This window comes from Manis pentadactyla, chromosome 5, assembly GCF_030020395.1.
Source record: "Manis pentadactyla isolate mManPen7 chromosome 5, mManPen7.hap1, whole genome shotgun sequence".
Classification (NCBI taxonomy): Eukaryota; Metazoa; Chordata; class Mammalia; order Pholidota; family Manidae; genus Manis; species Manis pentadactyla.
Window position 1 is genome coordinate 72,375,796 of NC_080023.1, and position 26,691 is coordinate 72,402,486.

General features: G+C 42.8%; 1 protein-coding gene across 6 annotated transcripts in view; it reads left to right on the plus strand.

Annotated features, from left to right (window-relative positions):
- AFF1 (ALF transcription elongation factor 1) overlaps nucleotides 1-24,805 on the plus strand; it is a 215,559-nt gene extending 190,754 nt beyond the window's left edge. For all 6 annotated transcript variants that reach the window (XM_036896252.2, XM_036896253.2, XM_057502423.1 and 3 more), the window contains 10 exons: nucleotides 1,289-2,194; nucleotides 10,265-10,368; nucleotides 11,325-11,586; nucleotides 12,211-12,302; nucleotides 12,593-12,653; nucleotides 15,140-15,276; nucleotides 15,856-15,927; nucleotides 16,370-16,507; nucleotides 18,400-18,605; nucleotides 19,579-24,805. In XM_036896252.2, coding sequence (XP_036752147.2) covers nucleotides 1,289-2,194; nucleotides 10,265-10,368; nucleotides 11,325-11,586; nucleotides 12,211-12,302; nucleotides 12,593-12,653; nucleotides 15,140-15,276; nucleotides 15,856-15,927; nucleotides 16,370-16,507; nucleotides 18,400-18,605; nucleotides 19,579-19,700 — 2,100 coding nt within the window. In that variant the 3' untranslated portion in view covers nucleotides 19,701-24,805. The remainder of the gene's footprint in view (nucleotides 1-1,288; nucleotides 2,195-10,264; nucleotides 10,369-11,324; nucleotides 11,587-12,210; nucleotides 12,303-12,592; nucleotides 12,654-15,139; nucleotides 15,277-15,855; nucleotides 15,928-16,369; nucleotides 16,508-18,399; nucleotides 18,606-19,578) is intronic.
- Nucleotides 24,806-26,691: the final 1,886 nt, after the last annotated feature.

The window sequence follows — 26,691 nt, forward strand, 5'->3', positions numbered from 1 at the left end:
TAGCAGTCTTCCTTGTAAAACACCATCCATTTACTGTTGTGATCTTCTTATCCATAATTTAATCAGGTAAATCTCATATGGACCACCTTTCAGTTAACTTGCTAGTGCATTGTTTATATGATTTAGTTATTTGTACAAACCACCTGTCAGAGTGGATCTTCACAAGAACATGTTACGTGCCAGTAATATACTGCCCTTTAAAAAATATAATCATTGCTTGCTCTATTGGACACTAGTATTTTTCTGTATGGCACAAAATAGATACAGCAATACACCTACAGGTATGCCCAGTTAAGTATCTCATGTACATCGTTGTATGTAAGACATCGTAGTGGAACTTGGAGATACAAACGTCTTGTCATTCTGTTAATAAGATCTAATAGCCTTGTGAGAGAGGTGGTGGGATGCAGCTCTAGTCAGTTAGCAACAAAGATTTAAACACAGTTGACAGGAGAAGCCAGGAAAGTCTGTTTGTCAAATCAGTTGCAAATATAATTAATATGATCTCACTACTTTGAATTGTGTGCTCCGCAGCCTCCCTATGTTTTGTAGAAAAAAGGGTGCTATTTCAGACTCGACTGCCTATAACCAGAGACTTAGTGCTTAATTGTTGAAGAATTCAAGTGGGACTAATATGATCTCACTTGACTCTTTTTACTACGATACAGAATTTGAAAACCAAGATATATGTATGATACATTGAAAACCTTGTCATGTGTAAATTTTTGTAATGTTTTTAAGTAAGTAAAAGAAATTAAACCAAGTCTTGAAGAAAGTTATTTTCAATTGAAATGCATGTCCCAAAAAGGATTAAGCATGAAACCCATAGGTCATCACTAATGACTTAATTTACTCATTAGTCTTCCTGTGAAAATGCTTGATAAAAGGATTCTTTTAATTCCTCATTTCTCCCAGTTGTATTCTGATAGAATGATTTACAGTCTAGAATGTGTCAAATTTGTCTAAGTTATACTGTAGTTTCCATTAGAACAAACTATGTTACAAAGATTTCTCAGCAGTCATCAATGGTCTTTGTCCATCAATAGCTAATGGTGTACATTGATCAATATATGCTATAGCACAAAAACAAATTGCAAGATTGTTTTGAGAGTTAATGCTATAGAATCTGTCTTATAATTAATTAGAAGAGGCTAGGAAGGACCTGAACTTGTAGGTTTGGAATGATTGTGTCTCCTGGGGACAGCCCTGTATAGTTGGGTGACTGACACAAAGGAAGAGTTTGTCATCATCTGTCAGTTAACACTATTCTCCTTTTCCTTGTTTTTAGCCCGAGCCTCCTACAACAAACAAATGGCAGCTGGACAACTGGCTGACCAAAGTCAGCCAGCCAGCGGTGCCCCCAGAGGCCCTGGGGAGTGCAGAGCCCTCGCCTCGGCCCCCGGACAGTAAGGCCAAGGGCGGCAGCGACGGCGCGGAGCGCTCGGAACCCAAAGATCCTCCCGCCAGAAGCTGCAGCAAAGGTCCCCGGGCCCTTCCAGAAGGTCCCCACGCGGGCAAGAGAAGCTGCCAGAAGTCCCCCGCCCAGCAGGAGCCCCCGCAGAGGCAAACTGTTGGAACCAAACAACCCAAAAAACCCACCAAGGCCTCTGTGCAGGCAGATTCTCGGGCCAGCGTGCAGGTGGAAAGTGAATCGGGACTTCCCTACGGCTGCAAAGACAAGCCCAAAGTGAAGACGAAAGGGCGGCCGCGAGCTGGAGAAGGTGGGGAGCTGCCGACAGCGGCACCTGCGCGCGGTGATCGGCGGAAGCACAGGAGTGGCCCGGCCGCCAAGGCGCTTGGGGGCGCCGAGCCCACGAAGGACGATGCAGAAGCCCGGATCCCTGAGCACTTGGCCCTCGTCCCGCTGACTCAGAGCCAGGGCCCCGCTCAGGGCGGTGGTGGCGGCAGGACCGGTGGCTGCCGCCGGGCCGTGGTGCTGCACGAGGACCACCGGAAGGACAAAGCCCCCGTGCCGGCGAGAGACACCCGGCTGCGCTCCCCACTCAGGGATGCCCCGCTGCCACAGATCCTGATGGTGAAGATCACCCTGGACCTCCTGGCGCGGGTTCCCCAGGCGCCCGGGAAGGGGGACCGCCAGAAGAAGCCCGAGGACAAACAGCCACCGGCAGGGAAGAAGCTCGACTCGGAGAAGAGGGGCTCGGACCACTCCGGCAAGTCTGCCCGAAAGAGAAAGGTGGGTGCGGGCGCTGGCATGCGCCCTGCGCAGTGAGCCTGCTGCGGACGTGCGCCGCCCTGGCCGGGAGGAGAGCCCTGAGTTGCCTTAGAAGGGGCCGGGCACCTTTTGCCACCGTCGCTCCTGTCCTAGTCCCTCCGCTGTGGACCCGCGTGCTCCCACTCTGCAGATAGGCCCGAAGGCGGGCCAGGATTCGTGCCGTCTTGCTGGTTGGGAAAGAGATGAGGCAGTCATGGAAAATGGTATCTTGTTTTAAGATAACCTTGGTTTTTACCACTGGGCCCATTAGGGTTTGCCCCCAAAATTAAAACTTTAAGTGAATTGAAATGTTCATTAGTATTCTGAGTTACTGAAAGAACTGCTGTATACTAACTTTTATTCCTCTACTGCCATCTTTTTAATACTGATGTTACATCCATATTTTAAATTATGGCTGCCAATACATCATTAATTTAAAACCACCAGACTTAGAATTTGGGACCTCCATTTAGTGACTTTCATTAGTAAGCAGAACATTCTAAAAAAAGTTACAGTATTAAACATACCGTTAGGATATCTTGTTGAGTAATATAGGCTAATATGGTATATTATGAAGCATTTGAAAATCGGTCATTTTGTTTATCACAGTTTTGCAAGTTTCACTTGACGAATGAACATAGTAAAAAAGAAAAAAGCGTACGTTACTTAAGACCCTTAATTGCTTGGACGTGCTACTATTTTGGACATCTTCCCTCCTCTGTTCTGAATCATCCAGCTCTTGCTGGATCTTGGGCTGTTTTATCATGATGAAAGATCAGTGAGTTTTCCCCCAGTGGTGTTCCCAGGCTAGCCTGCCCAAGATGCAGAGTAAAAGGCATCAGAAGGGCAAGCTCTCTCCTGCTGAGGAGGAATTAACATTTTTGGCACTCTCATAAGTACACAAAAAACTTCTTACTCAGTTGTAGAAATTGAGCTAAGAATAACAAAGGACAGAAAGATCATGAAGCCTGCTGTCATGTCTGTGATTCGACTGATTACTCCACTCGGTTAAAAATACAACATGACTTTACCAAATAGTAAAGGATGACTTTTTCTTCCAGAACCTTGTCCAGTGAGACCCAAGGGTATGTACTGACACTTTAACTGCATCCAGTGAGTTGAGTGGGGTGGGATCAAATGCTCCTTAGTGGTGCAGTTTCTGCTAGAAGAAGAGGGCATATTCTCGGGTCAGATAATTTTTAAAACAGGATATGTGGGGGAGTGTTAGTTAAAACTGTAAAACTTCATGGAGAAGATTGTGAAGGGACCTGGCCAGGAAAAACGTACCTGCATCTGATAATCCTGAGAAAACTCCAGAAATACACTCATTACGTCCTCCTCCAGGGATCTATCACTATCCCCCAGCTACCACAGTCTCCAGTGCTCACCCTCTGCACTGGCTGGAGTGGGGAGATGCAGTAGCTTCTAAAATACTTACTAGGTGGGAATGTTAGAAATGGGAGCCTCCCCAGACAGTTCTTAGCTCCATCCATACTTTAGTGCAAAGCTAGAGGCATTGCTTGCAGCTCCAGGAAGAGAAACTCAGCTTTCCCTGTTAAGTATATGAACTCTGCCCTCTGAAAGTCATTCCCAGCCCGTGCCTGAGCTCCATGAGAACAGCTCAGTTATCTTCCTGGTTAGAGGATGGAGACATGACGACCCCCCTTGTCTTAGTTAAGTGCATGCTTTTTTTAAAGCTCTGGCAAGCAGCTGAGAGATCTGCCTCTGGGAACAGTCTGCCTCTCTGCCATGGGTACTGACAGGATCAGGGTCTGAATCAGTGGTTTCAAACTCTGGCTGCACATTCCGGTCATTTGGAGAACCTTTAGTTCTGAAGGCAGGGTTTGCCTTTCCCCTCCATTGGTGTTTTTAAAGCTTTAAAGCCTCAGGGACTCCTAATCAGGGCTGGGAACCACTGGAGCAGAGCCTTACTATGGGGCTAAGATTGCACAAAGGCAATTCTTTAGATCAAGAAATTCCTCCAGTGTGCTGTGTTTAGACATGGATCTAGGCAACCAGGAATTCCATGCCTGAAGTAGTTAGTAACATTACTTAGAAGCTTTCAGATAAATAAATATAAAAACCAGCCAACTGTGTACTTCGTGATGGGAGAATCGCGGTCGTTTGGTTTTACTTGCTGCTGGATTCCAGGTATTGTTAATGCTGCACATGTTGACCTCCGATCCTTGCTCATGCAGGTTGGGTCTCCCCTTTGCTATCAGGACCCTGACGCCCACCACTCAGGGCATCAGGGCCCTGGCCTCGGAAGGGCGCAGCTGCTAAGGGCAACCCAGCTCGTGGCTCACGTCTGCCTTGGCTCAATGCATCTCCTTTCTCAGCTTGAGCACTTTCCCTCCACTGGCTACTGAAGACTTGCTCATTTTCTTCATTTTAAGTGTGCACACTAGGAAAAACTCTGAGGATGTAGTAAGAGCAGTTGAAGAATATGCCTGTGCCTTCACATTAGTGGGGTTTAGTGTTTTTATTTAAAGGCCCTGCAGCATTTTCCCTCTCCTGGTGCAAAATCTAGCAAATATTCTCAGAGGGTTAACAGATCCTTGAAGCCATTTTAGACATAAAAATGTGAGAAGATGATCATAAAGAGTCAGTGTTGGGTGATGAGAGCTGTGATGACGCCATCAGATATGGTGCCTATAGAAATGTATGGGGTGGGTAAGGAACAGTGGACAAAATTGTCAGGGTAAATAGGCCTAAACTCTCATAGTGCTCCCTACGTAAACTACAGAATTTCATCAAACTGATTGTAGTTTAAACTTTAAAAACAACTTAGATTTTCTTTTATATAATTTGTAAACCAAGCTTATGTTTCCCAAACTTGGAAGAAATACTGAAGTTGAGAAGTGTAGTTGCATCTGACAGTACTCTAACATTCATGGAGCTCCTGTGTGAGCTGAGCATGGTGCTAGGCACTTTGTAGGTCAGATCTCGTTTAATTCCACTATTCTATAGATCACCCTTCTAATAGAATGTCAGACTGTCTTGACAGTCATGTAGCCAAATAACTGAACTTCCAGGTACATTCAAGTCTTTTCCTTTTCCCAAGTAATTGCTTTACTAAGAAGCTTTGACATTTTTGGAGACAAATTTCAGTGCTGTCATTTGTGTTTTGGGGAATGAGGAAGGGAGGGTACAGGATGTGGTAAGAAAGCGCACCGTTCATTGCTTGAAGGTGGTTCAGTCCTTAACTTCAATGCAAGATCTGACTGTCTTCTTGGATTGTTTCTCCAGACCACATTCCCAGTTATCCTTCAAAATCAAGGGTTTGAAAAGTCATCCCTTATAATTTCCTCTGAAACCACTTACATTTAATGTATTCATGCCTGTTAGTTATCCTGAGAAGTGCATTGTAACCGTATGCATGTGGTAGGTAGGGTTCTTGGGAGCCATTCTAATGCCTGTGTATTCCATCACCAAAAGGAAGGAAAGGTGGATAAATGTTTCCTTTTCTGTAGTCTTTTCCCTGCATACCTTTCCTTACCTGGCAGTGACTATCACTTGTATGCTCACGAAGTTCTGGCCCTCATTCTTGGTGCAAACTTGGACTTGGAGTCCACTGTGTCATCTTACTGAACCTCCTGCAGAGGCAAATCCCAGAAAAAGCACCTGAATTTCCTAAAAGGCTGCTTCTCCACTTTTCCTGTGCTCTGTGTGCTCCCAAGCTTACTTGCTTCCCTGTTGGAGATGATAGTCTTAGAATTCGAGCATTGAGACCTGACTGTGACTGTTTCAGCCACTCCCTTTAGAGACGAGATCTAGACAGGCTTTAACACCATTTGGCTGCTTAGCAAAAGTAGCCAGATTCCTGTGTCCAGATTCCTCCCAATCTAGTGTTTTTTCTTCCCTTAAACACCTGCTTTTTTTGTTTGATTTTTGTTTTTTATTTTATTTTATTTTATACTCATATAAAGATATCATAAATATACATTCCTATGAAGGTTTCACAAGAAAAACAATGTGATTGTTGCATTCACCCATATTATCGAGCCCCCCTCCCCCCAATACCCCATTGAAGTCACTGTCCATCAATGTAGTACGATGCTGCAGAGTCACTACTTGTCTTCTCTTTAACACCTGTTTTTTTGTGCACAAGTATCTAGTGGGGGATTCTTGGAGAGAGGTGCAAGGTCATAGTTCAAGATCAGCACACTGCTGCCTTTGACAGTCCTGATGCCATCCCTCCACTGCCCCTTACCTGCCAGCCCAGTGCTTCCCACTCTTCCACTTCAGTTTCCCTCGCAGGTGCCTCTCTTCTCTCCCTCTCAAAGGCAAGCTCCTGCCAAATTCACAAAGTTGTCTCTTTGGACTACTCATTTAGAAACTCTGTGGTCCAAAATGAGTGATAGTTCAAAACCATCTGCCTTCATTTTCCCTCTGCTACCTGCAGGTACCTGGGTGCTGAGCCAGATGTTGGCGCAGACAAGAGGCTGCCCTGGAGGCATGCTCTTCCAGAGACCAGCCTGGCCCAACACAGTCCGTCTCTCCCTCCTGTGGTCTCCATTCCTGCCCTTCTGCTGCACTCTGTAGGTGAAGCAGCATTTGGCAGATAATCCTTGGCTGCCTGACCCGAGTGGTTCCAAGAGGCAAACAGGTGTTAGGGCCCAGTCAGCAGCCAGCAGCCTCCTCAGAACCCAGACTTCAGACAGGTCTCTCTGAAGTGAGGGTTGATCTGTGGATGAACCACAGGAACAAAGGAGACTTCTTTTTTCTCTCAAAGAGAGGATACATCACTCTTGTGTCCTCTTCAAATGAATCCTCGACCCAAAGAAGTCTCAAGAACTGCTTGCCCTCCTGTTTTTCCAGTCTTGGAATTGGAGCCTGCATTTCTGCCACCCTGTTGCATGTCTCCCCCTTTCATGCCCCTTTCTTAAATCCATCCACTTAGAGCTACTGTGAGGTTCTGCTTCCAGGGGTCCCAGCTGTGCCCCTCAGCTGCTAAATGTAATTTCCATGCCAGTTGACAAATACTGAGTGCCTTCTCTGGGGAAGCCTCTGTGACTGTTGCAAACAGAGGATGACAGGGCTCCAAGTGCAGAACGTACAAAAATACTAACCTCAGACATGCAGGCTTGAGCTCAGGCAAGTGAACAAAATCAACAGGAGGGGAATTTTCCTGTATTTGCCTTAATGGCTTACTTGCTACTAGCTTCCAGAATATTACCAGTTTCTAAGTTGCTGCATGTCCATATATGATAAGCGTATTATTGTATAGTATAGTAAGTGCCAGCATAGTTGTTAAATGCTAGTGTAGAAGTTCATGTTCGGTATTTTGTTTTTTGGCTGTTCTCTTGAGTCACTGATTGGCGCAAGGCAGGCTTCCAACCAGCTGTGAGAATTGACTCCCTGAGTCTCCTTTTCCTGTGCAGTGTGTAAGGCCTGCTGCTTTGGTTTATAGCCATAACATGTCCTAAGCAGCACAAAGATGTACAAGCAAAAATTAAGTTCCCATTCCACTTCTTGTGATTGTTGTTTTCTATACAAAGTAACCTTGTGGATGGTTTATGCTTAGTTTTGCTTTGGGGACTTAACCCTGTGTGTCATTAACTGCCTAGAAAAGCCTTCCATTGGAAAGAGTGTGCATTACTAACCACCTCATGGGCAAGGTAACCCCTGTCTGGGTGTTTCAGCAGATCCTGTTGAATTTTCCCCAAGATCTGTTCCTAGCTCGCTCTGCTTGCTTAGGCCAGTTTTATGGCCTTTAATCCTCAAGAGATTGACTGGGCCCACTGGTGGTGCCTCTTGAGCACAGTAGGCTCTTAGGTGACAGGGGGTCCCCCCAGTAGCAGGGTTCCATTTTAACTCGGTCGTTTTACTTCCTTCTCTTTGCTCTGCCAACGTTGACTCTCTCTCAAGGGTTATATTTATGAGTGGTTGCATGGAGGTGTCTGCCCTGTGTAAACCCCAGCAGGCCTCTCCTGGCATGTGCCAGGGCCTGTCAGTTCTCCGGATTGCCACATGAAAACTAGCCGGTGACATTTCCAGTTGCGGCTCAGCTGTGCCTTTAGGGTGTGCTTATGTGTGTCACGTTCTCTCCTTACTAGGTCTCTCCGGGTACCTTTTCTCCACTCTTCTGTAATGAATGGATATATTTCTCAGCAACTGACTTGTTTTTATCTTTTCTAACCTGTACCTTTTATAATTCCTTCTTTGCATTGACTAATTGGAAGTTCAGGGCCCAGTTTCTAGATGTGCACTAGAAAACTGTAGCAGTGCTGTCAGCAGAACTATGTGAGCCACCTATGTGGTTTAGAATAAAAACACCAAAATGGGGAAACATGCAGTAAAAAAACATTTTAATAATTGCATTAAATGCGATATATCTAAAATACTGCCTCAACATTTAATCAGTATGAAAATTATTCATTTCCCTTTTTTTGCAATAAATCTTTGAAGTCACTTGTCAACTTGAGACTAGCCATGTCCAAATGCTCCCTGATACATGGCTGTCAGGAGTGTGTAGGGCATATATGCAGAGTCTGTCTCACGAGGAGGGGACAAGCCTTCCTTTGGGCTTAATTTCTCTTTACCACCCATATTTTCCCTTCTTAATAGTCTCATTTTTACACACACCAAGAGGTTTAAAACATGTTTTTATAAGCCACCTTGAATGATCCATCTTGAGACAAGGAATAAAATGTTTTTTCCAAAGGGGTTAGGCAGGGCTGACAGGAGGAACACACTCAGGCACCTTTGCAATAGGAAGGATGTGTTTTTTCTCTTGCACCCCCACCCCTTCCCTTGAGCAGGACTAGGTGCTTATTAGCGTCTGGGCAGAGCTGGAGCCTACGCATCTTATTCATTTTTCTTGGAGAAATTCAGGGAATGAGGGAGACACAGTGGTGAAAACTGGAGCCTCCCACAGTCAGTTAATTGGAAGAAAGTGTTTTTCCTTCAAGCTTTAAGAAAGGATTCAGGTTTTTTTTAGGGCTTGTCCTAGATTGACTCTTGTCCCAGATTTCTCTGTGGGTGAACTGGCAGTTGGAGGAGTTTAGTTCTAAATGCACATCAGGATTAATGGAGGGATCCCAGCGATGGCCTCCCTGTCACCTGCCGTTTGGTGCAGTTCCCTCCGCCCCAGCCAGCGGCGTGCAGACTACCTGATGTTGAGTCGCCAGTCACACTGTTTTTTAATCTTGTTCCACAAAGTGACAAGTGAGCACAAGGACATGGAAAAGACTTTGCCATGAAGAATTCTTTCTGATAATGATTTTGTGTATTTATCTTGCACTTTAGTTGGTATGAACAGATGACTTTGATACATGTAACTCCTAGAGAGTTAAAAATCCCTTCTTCTCACTCAAGTCACATTTACAATCCTTCATTTCCTTCAAATTTTTTGAAAAATAAAAATATGTCTCCATATATGTAGAGAGAGCTATAAAGACACTTTTTTAAAGAAAGCTGTTGCTAAGAGGAGGAGGAGAAGAGTCCCAAAACGATGGTTCTTACTTCATTCTCTGCCTTCCTAGCCCTCCGCCCCTCCGTCTGTAAGACATACTGGCGGGGAGCTTTGTAGCCTTTTTCTTTTTCAACAGTATACTTTTCATTAGAAGAAAAGTGGGCTTTAAGTACTCCACTCCCAATTTTATACAAACAGTAAATCAGTGGGTGTAAGTGGATGTTCTTTTAGAAGGAGAGGAACCTTCCTCATAGAATCACCGGTTGGCACTGGACGTTGTGTGCACATGCACCACTGATGCTGTTGTATTTGGAAAGACACCAGTGATGTGCTGAAGACTGTTTAATATTCTCATTGTCAGCTAGAACTTAGACATCCTTCCCTTCCTGGTATGAAGACTACTCATTCCTAGAGCAAAAATCTGTCTCAATATAAATTGTATCAAATCTTGATTCTCTGCTAAAGGCCCCCCACCCCCCACCCCCACACAGTGTAACTACCTATACACAAGGTTGCTGTGTGTACAGGTGTCTCCATGAATCTAGTAACTCATACTGCCTTTGCTGTGTATTTTGTTCTATTTTGTCTGTACAGTTATGCTTGTAACAGTTTATTTTGTTATACTGCAATAATAGGGTGAAGCAGAAAGAGACCATGATAGCAAGAAAGTCAGATTGGAGAAAGAAACCAAATCACAGTCGTCATCTTCATCCTCCCACAAAGAATCCACTAAAATAAAGTGAGTATAGAGATGAGGAACAGCTAGAAAGGTGATTGAGTACTCTCGGGTCTCAACATGGCAAAAGCTTTTTGCCTCTGCTGTAGATTGAGTGATCAATAAACTCATTCTGGCTGATTTGGACAGTGAGTTTGCTTCATGTTGCTTTCATCCATGAGGACCCTATAGGAAATTAACAACTCACTTGGCAGCAAACTTGGGTTCATCAAAAGTATCTTAACAATGACAGATGTCCTAAACATCTGGAGGTAATGTCTTTCTAAAGGAATTTTTACATAAAAATAAGGTCCTATTATTATCCCTACTTTGCAGAATTGGAAACAGGCACATACAGAAAAAATGACTTGTCCAAAGTCACACCACAATTCTTGGCAGATGAAGCCAGCATTTGAACTCTTTCTGTAAGAGATGAGAAAGAATCCACAGGGGTGCTCACTGTGTCTGTCACTTGGAAGTGGAATGGGGGAGTCAGGAGACAGGTAGTTCCAGGGAGGTGTAAATATATAAAGGAACTGTTATTCACTCTGACTTACGCAAGAAATCTTTGCACAGAATGACTTGGCAAAAATAAGTATATAGTGCCACCATGTAGGAGCCAACAGAGATTGGAGAGAAGAGATCAAAGAGAAGTTGGTAGCTGGCCTGGCCTGCTTATCAGAGAAGGTTACAGGCTGGGGAGCCGCAAATACAGACCTACTTGGTCAGGGAACATTAGGACCGCTGGCAGATTCTGCAAGCCTGGTGACAGATTATACAACTTCATTTACTTATAGATAGGGCTAGGTTTTTCAAAGGCATCAAAAAGACCCTGAAGTTTGGCATTTGTACAAAAATGGGTTACATGCTCTGTGATTTCTTAATCTTTTGTGTCAGCAGCCATTCTGCCCTTATAACTAAACAACAGAGTTTTGTGGTTCATGTTCTGCCTTAACTTAGTTCTGCATGTTTGATTCCAGAGCACCCAGGCCCTCCTCTGAGTCCTCCAAGAAGGAAATGCTTCCCCCACCGCTTGTGTCCTCCTCCTCCTCCTCCTCCTCCTCCTCCTCCTCCCAGAAGCCAGCCAAGCCTGCACAAAAGAGGCCAAGGCGGGAAGCAGACCCCTGTGGCCAGGACCCTCCCAAAAGTGCCAGTAGTATCAAGGGCAGCCATAAAGACTCTTGCATCCCCAAGCACAGAAAAGCAGAGGGGAAAGGCTCTGGAGGCCCCACGGAACCCGGGGTAAGCAGGGGCCGAGGGTGGGGGTGGGGGGCTAGCGGGACCTCAGGTGGAGCACCTTGGTGCATCTTTGTTTAAATTCCCAAATAAATTCAGAGCTCTTCCTCATTAAGGCAGGAGTTATTTGTGTTTAAAGCTCTACTCTTTAAAGAGACAGAAAGAGGTAGTTAATATTAAATGAAAATTCAGGTATCACAGAGTGGTTCAGAGGTGAATGATTTTCTATCAGCTGTTTTGCAATAAAGTGTACTTCTTAGTTTGGATGTTTGCACTCAAATACTTTCATTTTTGGTTATACTGGGAAAAAATTAGTCGGCTTTCTCAAGTACAAGTCCCTCTCTTCCTCTTAACTTGGTTGTGTGTGTGTGTTGACTAAGGGAAATGTTACATTGGCCCTATTGATTATCTGTTCTCTTGGACAGTCTTGTATCTTTCTGGGACCCCCATCCAGTCAGAACCTACAGTTTGAGTTGGGTTAGCTGGAAAAGTGCTTCCCCAAGCCAAATTGTACAGTGTTCGATTTCCTCGTTGTTTAACTACTATTTTGGGCTCATTTAGAGGGATGGTACATTTAGGTCAGTGGTCTTAAATGTTAGAGTGTGATCTGTACAATGATTTTTTTTAAAGGGATCTTCTGGAGATACTGCAAATCCTTTTCCAGTGCCTTCTTTGCCAAATGGTACCTCCAAACCAGGGAAGCCTCAAGTGAAGTCTGACAAGTGAGACCGGGTGCCGTCGCCGCCCCTCCTCTTTCCCTCCTCTTTTCCCTTGTCTTTCCCCCCTCTTTCCCTCATCTTTCCCCCCTCTTTCCCCCCTCTTTCCCTCATCTTTCCCCCCTTTCCCCCCCTCTTTCCCTCGTCTTTCCCCTCTCCTACCCCCTCTTTCCCTCCTCTTTCCCTCCCCTCTCCCCCCAGCCTCTCTCCCCTTCCTCAGCCTCTTAAGTCATCTGGTCCCAGTCTAGTCATTTTAGGTTCCTATGACCCACCTCTGACCTTTTCTTCTCTTTCAGACAGCAAGCAGATTTTCACATGAAGGAGGCCAAAAAGTTGAAGTGCAAAGCAGAGTTAATGGTCAGTCTTGGCTATTTATCTCTTTGGTTAGAATGTCATCTGATAAAACATTTGTGGTCTCATTGTACCATGTCCATGTCACTAAACATTGAGGTGTGGCAGGAGGGAGGGGCATGGGGGGCCTGACACTGGCCACGTTGCCAGCAGGATCTTTGTGGGAGGTTAGGGGTTCTTAATGAAATTACTTTCTTTGACTGCATTAATTCAGGCTAAGTATGGGCAAATATACAGTGTGCCTGATCACAGGTTTTATATCTTAAATGAATGAAAGTTGATCTACCTGGTAGTGTTTTATTTAATATGTGAGTGCTTCCATGTCCACTGAGTCTATTCTTTGGTTGTGAAAAACAAGTTCCGCTATGGAAAGCCTATCAGTTTGTGTTCACCCAAAAACATCTGGAAAGGTGAGGGAGCCTGTTTGCTTTGCAAAATTATCGTAAAGCCCTGGAGAGAGTAATATGAGGGAAAAGTACACCAATGCCATTAGATGAAATTTTAAGATGAAAGTAATGATTGCACTGTTGAACATGCTTCCAAAAAAAAAGAGAACTCTCTTTACCTGAAGGCTGTTGGAGTTAGTGGAAGGTGGTGGTTTTGTTGTTAATTGCATACATAAATTAAAAATGCTTTTACTTCTCTGTTGCAATATACTTTAGATGATGTCTGCCCTTTGTCATATTTAAAAATCTAAGACTCTGGGGTTTTTATTTACTTAATGTTTTCCCAAATGTAAACCCCTGTGATTACCATATGCTGAGCTTTGGAGTGTGTGGTTAGGTTTGCCTATAGGAGAGTAAAGGCATCCTCGCTGCTTCGTGGACAGAGGCCACGGGGTTGGGCGTCAGACCTGTCCTTGGCGGCGGTCAGGGCCCTGGCCGGGACTTTAATCAGCCGGACAGCTAGAACTTAGCTCTCCATTGGATTCTTCCAGCACCAGAGTCCCTCATTCAAATGGGTAAGAGCAGTACTCCAGGGAACTTTGTTTTTGTTTTGCCTGTGGTCTGTACATGAGCACATCTTCTTCTCCCTCCCTAAGCTCATCATACACCAGGGTGTGCCCTGGACAGTCCTGATTTATGCTTCTCACTTTAGTAAATAATATTTCAGTCTGAAAATAGGCCAGTTTGGACAAGCATCTGAATGGCCAGCCTCTTCATAATATGCTCCTTTAACTGCACAATGTCTCAAAGATGCCCAGTTTGCATTCCAAATAGTTAAGTGTACAACTGAATATAGAGAAGTATATTCATCTCTACATTGCACTCATTGGGAGGGAAGTTAGAACTCTACACCTTTAGCATTGTCTCAGGAGACAGTTATCCCATGAATGTTTTCATTATTAGCTTTACAAAATCCTTAATTCAAAGAAGTGAATACTGCCTAATTGATTTACTAGAGTTTCTTTGATTTTACCTTCAGACCAATATAAATTTTAGAAATACCATGAGGTGGTATAGAGTAAGTTAATTTGAAGAGTTAAATTCCCACCAGTGAAGCAAACCATTAAGTTCCTATACAGCTGATTGACTGGGGCATGCAAATTTGAGTCTTTATTTTTCTCTGTCACTTAATTTTCTGAGCCTGGGTTCCTAGAAAAAAAATATTTTAAGATCAGGTTATTTTTAAAAATTAAAATGAGTAGCCCTAAACCATCTTTCTTTGCTAATGTCACCATGCCTTTGTAATCCACTGTTATCTTTACTGTTTTCATTCTTTCTTTTTGAACATAACAAATTGAAAGCATAGCAGAAGCTATAAACTTGGAAACAATGTGTTAATCAGTTGCTCTTACACCATGTATATATATATACAAGTGCAGAGAATAACTAGAGGTGCTCCTCAGTCTTGAGTGAGTTGGTCACGTTCCACTAAGTGAGGACGTTAAGTGGCAGAGTGTGTGTCCAGGTCCAAGTGACCACTGATACTGGATTTCATTTGTATTTCTGCATTCCCTTTAAGAGACTCTGAAGTTTTATCCCTGTTGGCCCAGAGGATAGCCTTGTTCACATAACCCAGACTTCCAAAGGAGATCAGATAACCTGCTTAGCTCTAGAAGACATACAACAATTACTATTCGACCTAATAGCTAGGATGTTCATAAACCTTGTTTTCTACTTAATTATAAGACAGATCTCAATACATACAAAGAAACTTGTGTGTATATTACAGGGAAATTGTGTAATGAGTAACTGTACACTAATAACCTTGTACTAATAAGTACAAGGGAGCTGTGTACTTAACTGCCTTAGTTTGAATATGTTCTTCCACATGGTTTTGAGAGAATAGTCTTAATGCAAGACTCTCTTACTGAATTTTTCCTAAAGGAAGATTTTCAGTAGGTCAGAACCTATAAGCTTAGGGTATTTTGAGTGCATTTGTTTCACACTTTGCTCTAGCCATAATTAAACGAAGACAGTGAAGAGAAATTGTGGGTGAGAAACAGAATGGAAGTGTGTCTTAGGTCTAACAACTGTGTTCTTCTACAGCCAGACAAGATTGGGAAGGCTTTTAAGTACTTGGAAGCTGCCTTGTCCTTTATTGAGTGTGGGATTGCCATGGAGTCAGAAAGCCCGGCGTCAAAGTCGGCTTACTCTGTGTACTCAGAAACTGTAGACCTCATTAAGTAAGTGCCAAGTCATCTTGCCATCCTCTTAAGGACTTCTCTTTCCTTGCCTTTATTGTTTTAATCCATTTGAACCCTAGTATGAACAGCTTAATACAGGGGAGCCTTTAAAATGTCACTGATCCTGGAGCTTTTTTTGGCCCGATTTTAAAGTTGTATTCTAGATAAAGTACTAGAAGGAGACTGGGTCCAGGTACTCCATGCTGCCAGGTGCACTGTGAAATGCCAAACCTGTCAGAGAGAGGTTGGTGTTTCCTGTTCAGCTTGCTTATCAAATGCTCCCATCTCAGTTTAAAGTCCCTTCTTTATTATCTGCATTTCAACAGGGGACCTGGTAAGGACACAAGTCTACTTGGTTCAAAAAGGTGGATGGGCCAGAGAAGAGCCAGGTCCTTGCCTAGTTTTCTGAATGGCCTGAATTGTTGCTCTAAAGCTTCATTTTTTCCTGCACTGTTTTCATGTCTTTACATCTTCAGGAAAAATCAATATAAAACTGAGACAAACATAATTAGGTGTCCTGTGTCTGGGAATTTCTGACTGAATTTGTTTAATCTGACATATTATTATATTTCCTTATAGATTTGTAATGTCATTAAAATCCTTCTCAGACGCCACAACACCAACACAAGAGAAAATATTTGCTGTCTTATGGTATGTAGTTTGTCTAAATAGTATTGCATTTGTCTTTGCATATTTTGCTGTTACAAAAAGTTCTGAAATGTGTTTTCTTAATGTGAAAAGTATAATAAGGCAAAACAATACCAGAAAGTAGAAGTAGGTTATGTAGTCAGGATGTTAATCCCACTGATAATTATTATGAAGTGGCAAATGCCATTTTACTGATGACTCAGTAAATGTTTTGGACTTGTGACTTACATTATACCCTTGAACGTTTGTGTTTTTGCCCACCAGTATTTACTTTTGGTGATAGTGTAAACAAGTGCAGTAAGATTCTTAAGGTACTCTGCCTTATGTAGATGAGGGAAACCCAGTGTGTCCGTTAGGGTGTAAAAGGTCCAGTGACTGTCTTTGTAGTACTGAGCCTCATGTTTGCAAGGTAATACTTCATTTTAACTTCTGTTTTTGTTCATAGCATGCGTTGCCAGTCCATTTTGAACATGGCGATGTTTCGTTGTAAAAAAGATAAAGCAATAAAGTATTCTCGTACTCTTAGCGAACACTTCAAGATTTCTTCCAAAGCTGCCCAGGCACCTTCTCCATGCATTGCAAGGTAATGAGAAGTCTAACTTAAATAATTTCCTAATTGAGTTATTTCTTTATTTACCTCTTGCTTTTGCAACCATTAGTATATAGACATTGGTTTTGGCTTTTCAAAAATTGTGAACATCTGTGCACTGATTTTCTCCTTAAACTCAAACCATTAGCATATTTCTACCTTTTTGAGGAATAGTTATAAATCAAGGTGTTTGCTGATTGGGTAACATACAAAGATAATTAAAGAATATAGGGTCAAAATTCTAGAGCTTGGGGATCTTTAGATATGCCTGACAAGACAAAGTCCATTCTCTCTGTGCATGTCATGTTGTCTTGGCGTTTCAGTAAACAAAAACTTTCCAGAACCATGTGCCCTCCACCTTCTCTGGGGTCCATAACAGTGCTATTAAAGGATGAAAACAGTTATCTTTAGCTTAGTTTTTCCCCCAGTCTGTGAACTGAAGTTGCTCATCTAAACCATAAGATATTGAAAAACTATTCTTGTGCACATGTATTTACGATAAAGATAGAATTTTCTTCCTTGTAGTTCCTTTTTAGTTTTTTAACTTGGTCATACTCTGAAAAGCTACCAGTTCTGATAGATTGTGCTATTTTAAGAGTATCATCTCAAAGATTGACCCATTTACAGCACATTCTAAAGAAGAGATTCCCATATGGCCTTTCTTCAAAAAATAAAAAAGTCCTGGTTGAGAAGTAACTTCTTATTCTGAAAGTTTTCATTCTCCTACCTTTGAGATATTATTCCAAGTTAATAGGTCATCAGTCACATTATTTTCAGTAACTCACTCACCATTTGTCCTGCCAGTATACATTGAGCGCCTGCTTTGTACCAACAACTCTCTCAGGTTCAGGGGATACAGCAGTAAACAAAGCAGACAAGAATCACTGCCCTCGTGGAGCTTCCACTCTCATCCCTAGAAATTCTGTATTCCAGATAATGGGAAGTTCTGCTGGGGATGCCCTGGACCCATGCTGCCCAGAGGGCGGATACCACCCTGTCAGGAGGCTTCTGCTACTGACCCAGCTTCCATTGTATATCTGTTACTTCCTGCACTCAGTGACTTCACTTAGATTTCTCGTCTGACCCACATCAAGGCACTTGTGTACGTGCCTGTGCAGGGAGATAGTCAGGAGGACAGTCCCCTGGTGCGTCCTACTCCCTGGCCCAGACCCAGTGCCTCATAGGCTGTCCCGTGTTCATTCAGGCAGTGACTCAGCAGGTACTCATCAAGAGTCTGCTCTTAGCACCTACTTTGCCAAGTGCTAGAAATGCAAAGAATAGTAAGAAATGGCCCCTGCCTTCAAAATGTTTGTGACCCAGGAAAAGGAGTTAGACATAAAAGTATAGTGGGGTGTGATAAGTGCAGAGAGACAAGTTCACATGGTGACAGAAGGGAAGCTGTGCTGTATCCCCAGGTCTGTAAGAATGCCAGGGGCTCAGTTAATGTTTGGTTGAAGGAATGAACATAAAGGAGATCAGGGGTGTTGTCACAGCAAGTGTTGACTTAATGGGAGAAGGTGGATGGCGGGTGTGGGGTGGGGAGTTGTTCCAGGTCCAGGGAGCAGAGTATGTAGATGGCAAGGGAAGGCATTTTTGGAGTACAGATTTGCCTGCCTGACTCTGTCCAGTGAAGGACATCCTGCCTCCATTCAGTCATTCTTTCTGTTTGGTGGGCTCTATCCCACTGAGTTTTATGAAATAAATTCCCAATATCCTGAAGGTGAGGGGTGTCTCTTTGACCTTGTAGAAATGATCTTAGAGCTGGTCGTCGTTTTGGCTAGTGCCCACTAACACTTTGTGACTTGGCCTGCAGTTCCAGAGACAGGAAGCCTATACTCTTGGGGTCTAGGTGATTAACTGGTTTTCTTTTTTCTCCTGTCTTCCAGAAGCACAGGCACACCATCCCCGCTCTCTCCAATGCCTTCTCCTGCCAGCTCCATAGGGTCCCAGTCAAGTGCCGGCAGTGTGGGGAGCAGTGGGATGCCGATCACCATCCAAAACATGACATCTTCCTATGTCACCATCACGTCCCATGTCCTTACCGCCTTTGATCTTTGGGAACAGGCTGAGGTCCTTACAAGGAAGAATAAAGGTAAAGGGCTCTGTGCCGGGGCTTTTGAGGGCCTGGGGGTTAGGAGAGAACAGCACTGTTGGTTTGGATTCTGTGTTCAGTTTTTTGAAGAAAAGGAAATGTGTAGTTACTTATTCTTTCACATCTCCATCCTGCCTTATAACCTAGTCACAGTTCTCTCTTGAGTTCTGTATGTGAAGCTGGATTTCGGTGGCTGGATCTTAGCACAGTTAAATCAGAAGTGGCTTCAGCTCTTTGCATCTTCAGACGTTTTGGCCCCATTATTTCAGCTTGAACTGAAATGCTAGCAAAAGGGCAAGGCCAACGAGGAAGGAAGGTCACTGGCTGTCACAACAGATTGGAGTTACAAAGTGGCTTGACCTGCATGCTGAGTTTATGTTCTCAGTGTATGTAAGATAGTTAGCAACAATACAAGAAGTGTGGCACCCACTGTTAAGGCTTGTTTGGAAAGAAGGCCCTTGGCAAAATCCAGGGTTCCGGAGACGGTAGAGCACGCTGTTAGAGGACCCGCTCGGGGTCCGTGCCGGTGCCCGCTCAGGACATGCTTCCATGCATGTCAGTGGCCTGGTTGGGAAGGTGGTGGCTGGGGGTTGTAGCCATGTAACTCCCACACAGTCTCTCAGATCTGTATTTTCTGTCTTAGCAAGTTAGTGATGCTTTTAACATGTTGGGTTTGGGGTTTTTTTTTTCCTCTCAATTCATGCATCCGCTGATCCAAAAGTATAAATTGTTAAATTTTCAGTGCCAGCCTCTTGTGCTAGACATTATGGAGTCAACCCTAAAACAAACCCAGTTTCTGCCCTTCTAGTTTAGATACGGAGAAAGCAAGCTGTTAACAGTACATTGTGGGGTTTTTTGCTGTGATCAGGTACAGAATATTGTGGGGGTATAGTTTCTGGTACTTAGACTGCTTATGTTTCCATTTTTATTTTTGTGTGTGCAAGTGTGTTTACTTGGTTTTGCTTGTTTGCAGAATTTTTTGCTCAGCTCAGCACAAGTGTGTGTGCACTAGCCCTCAACAGCAGTTTGATGGATCTGGTGCTCTACACAAGACAGGGTTTTCAGCGGCTCAAACAAGTAACCGAAACACCTTAATGGAGGGCCAAGTTGATTTAATGCCTTGGGAACTTTTTTGCACATTGGAAGCCTCAAAAACAGTCCAGACATTTGTCTAATCAGGACACCAGACTCAAGAAGAAAAGCACGATGAGATGGTTGGGACATGATGGATATGCAGAAGCAGAAAGCAGGAAACTGGCCTCAGAGATGACCTTGCCTTCCCTAACTACAGGACAGAAGTGCAATGGAGCCTAAGTGGGCATATGAATGGTCTCGAAACATTTCTGAATTTTTTTAACCAGCAGGATGCAAGTTGCAGATGAGATAAGGAGAAGCAATTTCAACTCTGAAAGCAAATTCATGTCATCTCAATAGCCACACTAGTCATTCCCAGAAGGAAATTTTTTAACAATGAATTTTGGTGTACAGTTTTGTGGATGATTTTTTTTTTCTCAAGTTTGGGGGAAAATATTCATAAATGCTAATGGTCATCTATAAAACATAAGTTGTGAAGGACTCCACTGTACCCCACTTTGTTCTGATGAACAGTGACTTTGGTAATACCAAGTACTATCATAATTTGTAACATTGAAGGCAACCCCTCCCCCACATTGCCTGGAGTACTGCACCCTCATCCCCGCTCTGATTTCTCTGGTTCTGTGCTAAGAGCCAGCCTACATCAGAGCAGTGGAGAGAGGAGCTGCCGCACCCCGAGAAGCCGCCTGGGGCTTCGTGCATGACGGAGGACACGGCTCTGCCATTCCCCAACCCTGCTTCAGCAAAAGGCCGTCGCCACTGACTCTGTTCCAAGTTTTCTGCCTTGGGGAAAAAGGGAACCAACATTTATACCTGACCAGATGGCTAAAGTGCTTTTTAATTTTTGTTTAAGTAGAGCTGGAATTTGAGGTGCTGATCTGTGGTCTACAGTTATGTGGTAACTCATGTTGTCTAACCAACTCAGAGTTTGTCAGTGAACAAAGAAAATGAAATCTACTTCTTAGAGAGGCTATATTTTTCTGCTACAAATTATTTTATATTTATAGCAAAACTAGACTTTCCGAGCCCTTGAATGTTGTCTAGGGGAAATTTAACTCCCTGAGAGGATGTGGAGATTTGGGGTGGTTAATTAGACTTAAAAAAAAAAATTTCACCACATGCCTTCACTCCAGAGTGTTTCTCAAACTAGATTTGCTTAGATTGAAGAACTGTGGCCTTCCCATGTGCTGTTATTGCCGTATTATATGAATTAAACCAAGTTGAGTTTCTAAAATGAAAGAACACAAATTACATACCCATAAGCACAGATTTTCTTTTCCATTGAAACTCTGAAGATTATTATTGGAAGCACTGTTTTGAGTGCAGTGTTTTTTAAAGCCAATTCTTTTTATCCCCTTTAGAAGTAGAATTTGCATGTATATTAAAATTGAGGAGTGTTGTCTGTGCAGTTGGTGTTTCTGCTCCTTCATCCCATTTTGCCCATCTACATTTTGTTTCCAATCAGACATATTTGACATTTTCATATTTATTTATTAATGAAGGGAGTGCCATCTTTTTTATAATGAAGAGGTCTACAGTCCAAATGATGAATGTAAGAACTAACTTGGTAATTTGGAAAATAGCTAAATGGATGTGTAGAGGACAGGAATGCCTATTTTTCATAGCATAAATCTGTGAAGCTGCCTTTCAGTGTCATTTCCAGCCTGTTCTTTTGTTACCACAAGCTGGCTCAGAGGTCTGTTAGCTCCTATTTAGGTTAGCCAGAAAATTACAGCAGTAGTAATAGCTGATCATAAGAACCTGATGTGCGATCTTGATGGGCTGATTTCATTTATTGATATTCTAAAGCAAAGCCATAGTTCTTCTGAAACTGTTAGTTTAAAAAGCAGCCTGTTGGTAAATGAACAGTAATTGCCCGGTAGGTTTTACACTCATGACTTTGTGTCCACCTCTTATGTGTACTAGAAGACACCAGGATCAGGTTGATGTGATCGACACCTTTTCCCCCTTACAGCCTTGGCCATTCCTGCACCTGCCCCACTCCCCAGCGTGAGCCGCTGTCCTTTTGGAAGGGTGTGTCCTTCAGGCCACTTTATGAGCTGTGCAGATTGTGCGGGAGTCTGTGTTGACTGCTCCCTCAACTGAAGACATATCCAAGTCAATTTCTTGGCCAATTCTAAAGAACTGATTGCTTTTTCAGTGGCCTTATTCTTTGTGTGTTTTTCTTCCTGATCTTAATTTTAAACATTTATTTGTCCCGTGAAAAGTGAATTGCAACAGAGTTCAGTTTGTTCTCTTTTGCTCGTGGAATATTTCCAATTCTTATGGCAACATGCATTGTACTTAAAAGACAATTCCTAATGGCTACTTTTTAAATAGAGTAGTGGCTGATGAATCCTTAATGTTCATAAGGTCTTTTTGCTGTTATGGTTGTATATAGAAATCTAAAGGATTTTTTTTTTGCACTTTATCACTGCATGCCTAAATTCCCTAAGGCAAAATTTGTACTGAGGTAAATAATTGGAAGAACTAGATTATAAAATTAAGCCTTTGAATATGTCCAGTTCTTCTAACAGTGATAGTGCATATTTCACAGTGAGACAAACACAAAACATCTTGAGGAGTGAAAATTGAGTGTAAAATCTTGCCTTTGGCACTACAGTTGTGTGTATGTGTCTTTATGTCTGTGTACCTTTACAGGAAATGGAAGAACACTGTTTTACGTTTTAAAGTGTTGAATGTTTTTGTCCTTCCTGGAGATAATTAAAATGTGAATCACCAAACTTCAGACTTTAACTACACTAAGGGCCCTGCTAAACAATGAAAAACACTTTACTTAAATGTACCAAATTACACTGGGTTAAGAATGTGAAAACATGGCACATGTTAGCTGTGGTGGAGATGGGGAGGGTCCCGCAGGCATGTTACCAGGACCAAACTGCAGTAGGCGAATGATTTACCTGGTACTATTTAATCACAATACTGAAAGGTAAAAGCATCTGACTTTTTTAACAAAAGGCTCTTCATTTTATAGATCCATTTTGACCTTAAATACTTAGTTATTTCCCCTTGACAAATTGGGCCACACTTAATCTCCCTCATTCTACATCTTTTAATGCCATATCTCAATGTTTAGAAGCTAATAAACTACGCCTTTCTGGCTGAAAACCTGCCTTCATTGATACTTTACAAATTAATATTAGTCAAATCAGGAGCTTACTTTTTTTAATGATTTCTGTTCAATGATTTTTAGAAGCAAGAAGAAACCATTATGCCCTTCAAAATGCACAAAACTCATAGGTGTGATCCGTGAAGGGAGGTGTGTGTGCACTTCACACTCAGAACAAAAGGCTGTGGGTTGGATGTATTCATTGTGCCTTTGTTGACCAAATCTGTTTAGAAATAATTTTGAGAATATGCTGTATTTTGCCATGGCCTTACAACGTGTTATGTCGGCCTTGCACCTTTTGTTCTTCTGCTTCATGAAGTTTGAGGTGTATTTGGGCGTCTTGTTAAATGAAATCAAATAAGGCTTGATTCCCTACCTCCCACCAGAGTCTGCTTTTTCTTAAGGATTTATTTTCCAAGACACTACACAAATCTTTAGAAAAACTTCTACCACTTCATCTCTTAGACTCTTTACCATTGATTAGCAGTATTTAAATTTTGCAAGACTGTTTGGGCTGGTTTGAGAAACAGAGATGCGCCGCGTGCCGGGCACCGTGGCCGGGAGGAGCAGCAGGTCACGGCCGCACCTTTCCTCTTCTTCCGTGGGGGCCTCTTCTGGCTTTGGTCCTATTTAGAATTAATAGGCATAATGTTTTCCCGTGTCTTTTCTATCTTCTGTCATTTTGTTTGCAGAAGGTGGAGTTGGCGGAATAACACGGTGTTGAGGATTTTCCTTCAAATACTGCAAGTGGTATTTAGTGGTATTTCTACCAGATAAACCTCAAATGTGCGATCCAGTTGTGTTGGTTTCTTAGTGACTGAGAATGAATTGTGACCACTGGCCATGTTCTCTTCAGTTCTTACATGAGTAGACCAGCACCGTCTACCACCTTTCTTACAGTGGCTGTAAATTTCCTGTTGTCCTGGGGGAGATCACACTACAGCTTCCACTGTGCACCGGACAGCAGCGGGTACTGTGATGGTGAGAGAAGCTCCTGGTTGTCTCTACCCAAGAGGGCAGGAAGGAAGCGCACGGCTCCGTGGGTGCCTGGTGCGAGCGCCCCGGCCCGCAAGGACAGGAAGCAGACCGCCGACAGGCCGGCCTAGGGCCCAGGTCAGACCGGGCAGTGTCTGGCTTGAGGACGGCGGCTTGCTTGGCTCTAAAGTAGATGTTGAAACGATGCTTAACACAGGCAGTATTAACTTCACCTTTAGTTCAGGCCATCAACACGTATTGCTAAGATTGCTGCACATCCCCCTTCAGATACCAAGTATACACTGTTCATGTTGGGGTGTGTGTGTTGATATGCATGCCTCAAATCTTGTTTTTTTTCCTTTTTTCCTGAATGTGATCATATTTTGGATGATAACCTAAGCAGGGTTGCCCTTTTTTATTTATTACCATTATATATTATATTATATGTTTTTTGCTTTCTTATGACTTTAGAGAGAAAATCAAATCTTGGTATTAAAATTGTGTAAAAAAGGAATAAAGTGTCCAGTTGATAAATGACCACTGGTCTTTTTCTAAAATAATACGAATTTTTCTTTTATATTGTGAAGTACTGTGCCAGCTATCTAGTCCACACAGTGATTTTGTAAGTAGGATAGGGAAGCAGTGATGCTGTCAATGGGAAGATGTGCAACACAAATAAGGGGACTCAGTGTATTTTATCTCCTTCAGCAATGGAACTGCAACTTGGGGCTTTTGTGAATAAAATTTAGCTGCATTGTATAGTCCTTTGAAAGAGACATATGTGATCTGTGAGAATTATAGTTTGTTTTCATTTGTTAGAAGAAAAATTTGCAAAAGATCTCTCCAAAGATAATGTGCCACAGATCTTTTGTTTGTTCTCTGTGATGAGGATTAATTGCTGTTTATGCATTGTTAATTGACTTGCTAATCTTCAAATTCTTTCCTTTTCACAAGAGGATTGAGCTGTTAAAAAAAAATTAATAAAAATTTAGAGAAATCATTGGGGTTGAATCCTTGCTTTCACTTTGCCTGAATAAAGTACTGTGTAGTGTCACTCTACGACCACCATGTAGAGCCCAGAAGAGTGTAATATTCCCTCATTCACAGTATGTATGTATTGTTGGGATGGGAAAACAAATGTGGACAGAGGGTAGTTATCCTTCAGTGTATTTTCAAGATCTTAATCACACACGTACCAGCCTGATAGCTCCAGTGTGGCTTCTTACCCAACATCAGCTGCCAGGTGCAGCAGTGACTTCGATTTGCCTGTTTATTTGCTGAATAGACGTTTGTAGAATGTTGGTAATGAATCTGAGGACCCCTCTGGTATCTCCTCCCTTGGGGACTCCAAAAGATGTAATACTCTACCTCAACTGAGTTTTATGAAATCAGAACGTAGATGCTGAAATTTGTAAATTTGAATCCTGGCTCGAGTTTGCTGTGTGACCTTGGGTGAGTTACTTAACCTCTCTGGGTTTTTCTCATTTTCAAACTTCACTGACTTGGCATCTACCTAGTAAGAAGGTGAGGATGCCAATGGCTTGTGGGCAGTGCTGAGCATAGAGCCTGCATAAACAAACTGGTGGCAGCTCTTCATTCCCTCTCCTCACTGCACAGTGATACCCCAACCGCTGAACCTCTGGCCTTCTGACACTGACAAAGGACTCACTACCCACCTCGTCCTCTTTCATCATTTCTTCCTTATGCTAGGTTGACCTCTACTCATTGATCCTAATGAACAAACACCCAACCTTGGCAAGCTCCTGAGCACGTCAAGTCAGTACTGTGGTAAGCATGCAATGGCAAGCGTGGGGGAAGGCAGCATGTTTAGTCCTGATGAAGCTACAGGGAAGGCACCTCGTTTGAGGTAGGCCTTGAAAGGTGGGTCATAAAACCTCTGGGATTTTCACAAAACCCATGTCATCTTGTCTATTACAGATTTCAGTAGTAGTCTATTATATGGTGTCATCTCATTAACCTCCTTGTTAGACACAGATTATTTCTAATTTGGAGATATTACAGAGAATGCTTCCACGACCATCCCTGAAGTAAACTATTTGAATTGACTAAAAAATATTTTACCTATTGTCTTTATGTAAATGTACCCATGTGTGTATTCTGAGTTATCTTTCACTCCTAAAAAATTCATGCATTTCCCAGGATATTTTCCAACATCACAGTACCACCTTATTCTCTAAGACTGTTCTTCAACAATTTCTGAATGACCATGTAATACTCAGCCCATGTTCAAATTTCTGCATTTATCCCCCAAAGGTTTTAGGGCTTATTTTTTGAACTAGGACTCAGTCAAGTTTCATGCATAACATTTGGTGGTTATATCTCAGTCTTAGTCCAGAAAGAAAACTTTTTAATGTCCTACATTTTGGGTTTATGTGGTTCCCAAAATATCCTTTAACTTACTCCTCTGTGTCTCATATTTCCTGTAAATTAGGTCTGAAGGCTTGATTGTAGTTGGCAAGAATCCTTCGCAGGGGATACTGTTGTGCCTCATGCTTCATCACATCAGGAGGCACCTTAAAATCATTCTCTGCTGGCGATGCTCAATGGTTAAGATCACCAGAACTGTCAAAAACACGGGCTTTTCACTGTTCCAGCACCCTTGCACTTAGTGATTTTAGCATGTAGAGATACACTCTACTCCTTTACCAGTCCTGGGTATCATGTTTGGGAAATGCAAAGGGAGAAAAAAAGTCATCCAATTTGATAGGTAGGGAAATGGTGTCTGATGACTTCATTTTTTCCCTTATGGTGCTGAGTATTTTTTCCCCTCACATACCAAGTTGCCATTTGCAGTGTATGGGTTATGTGACCAGTATTCTAGGTCCAGTTCAAGTGCCCAACTCATAGATGTGGGGAAGTCTCACC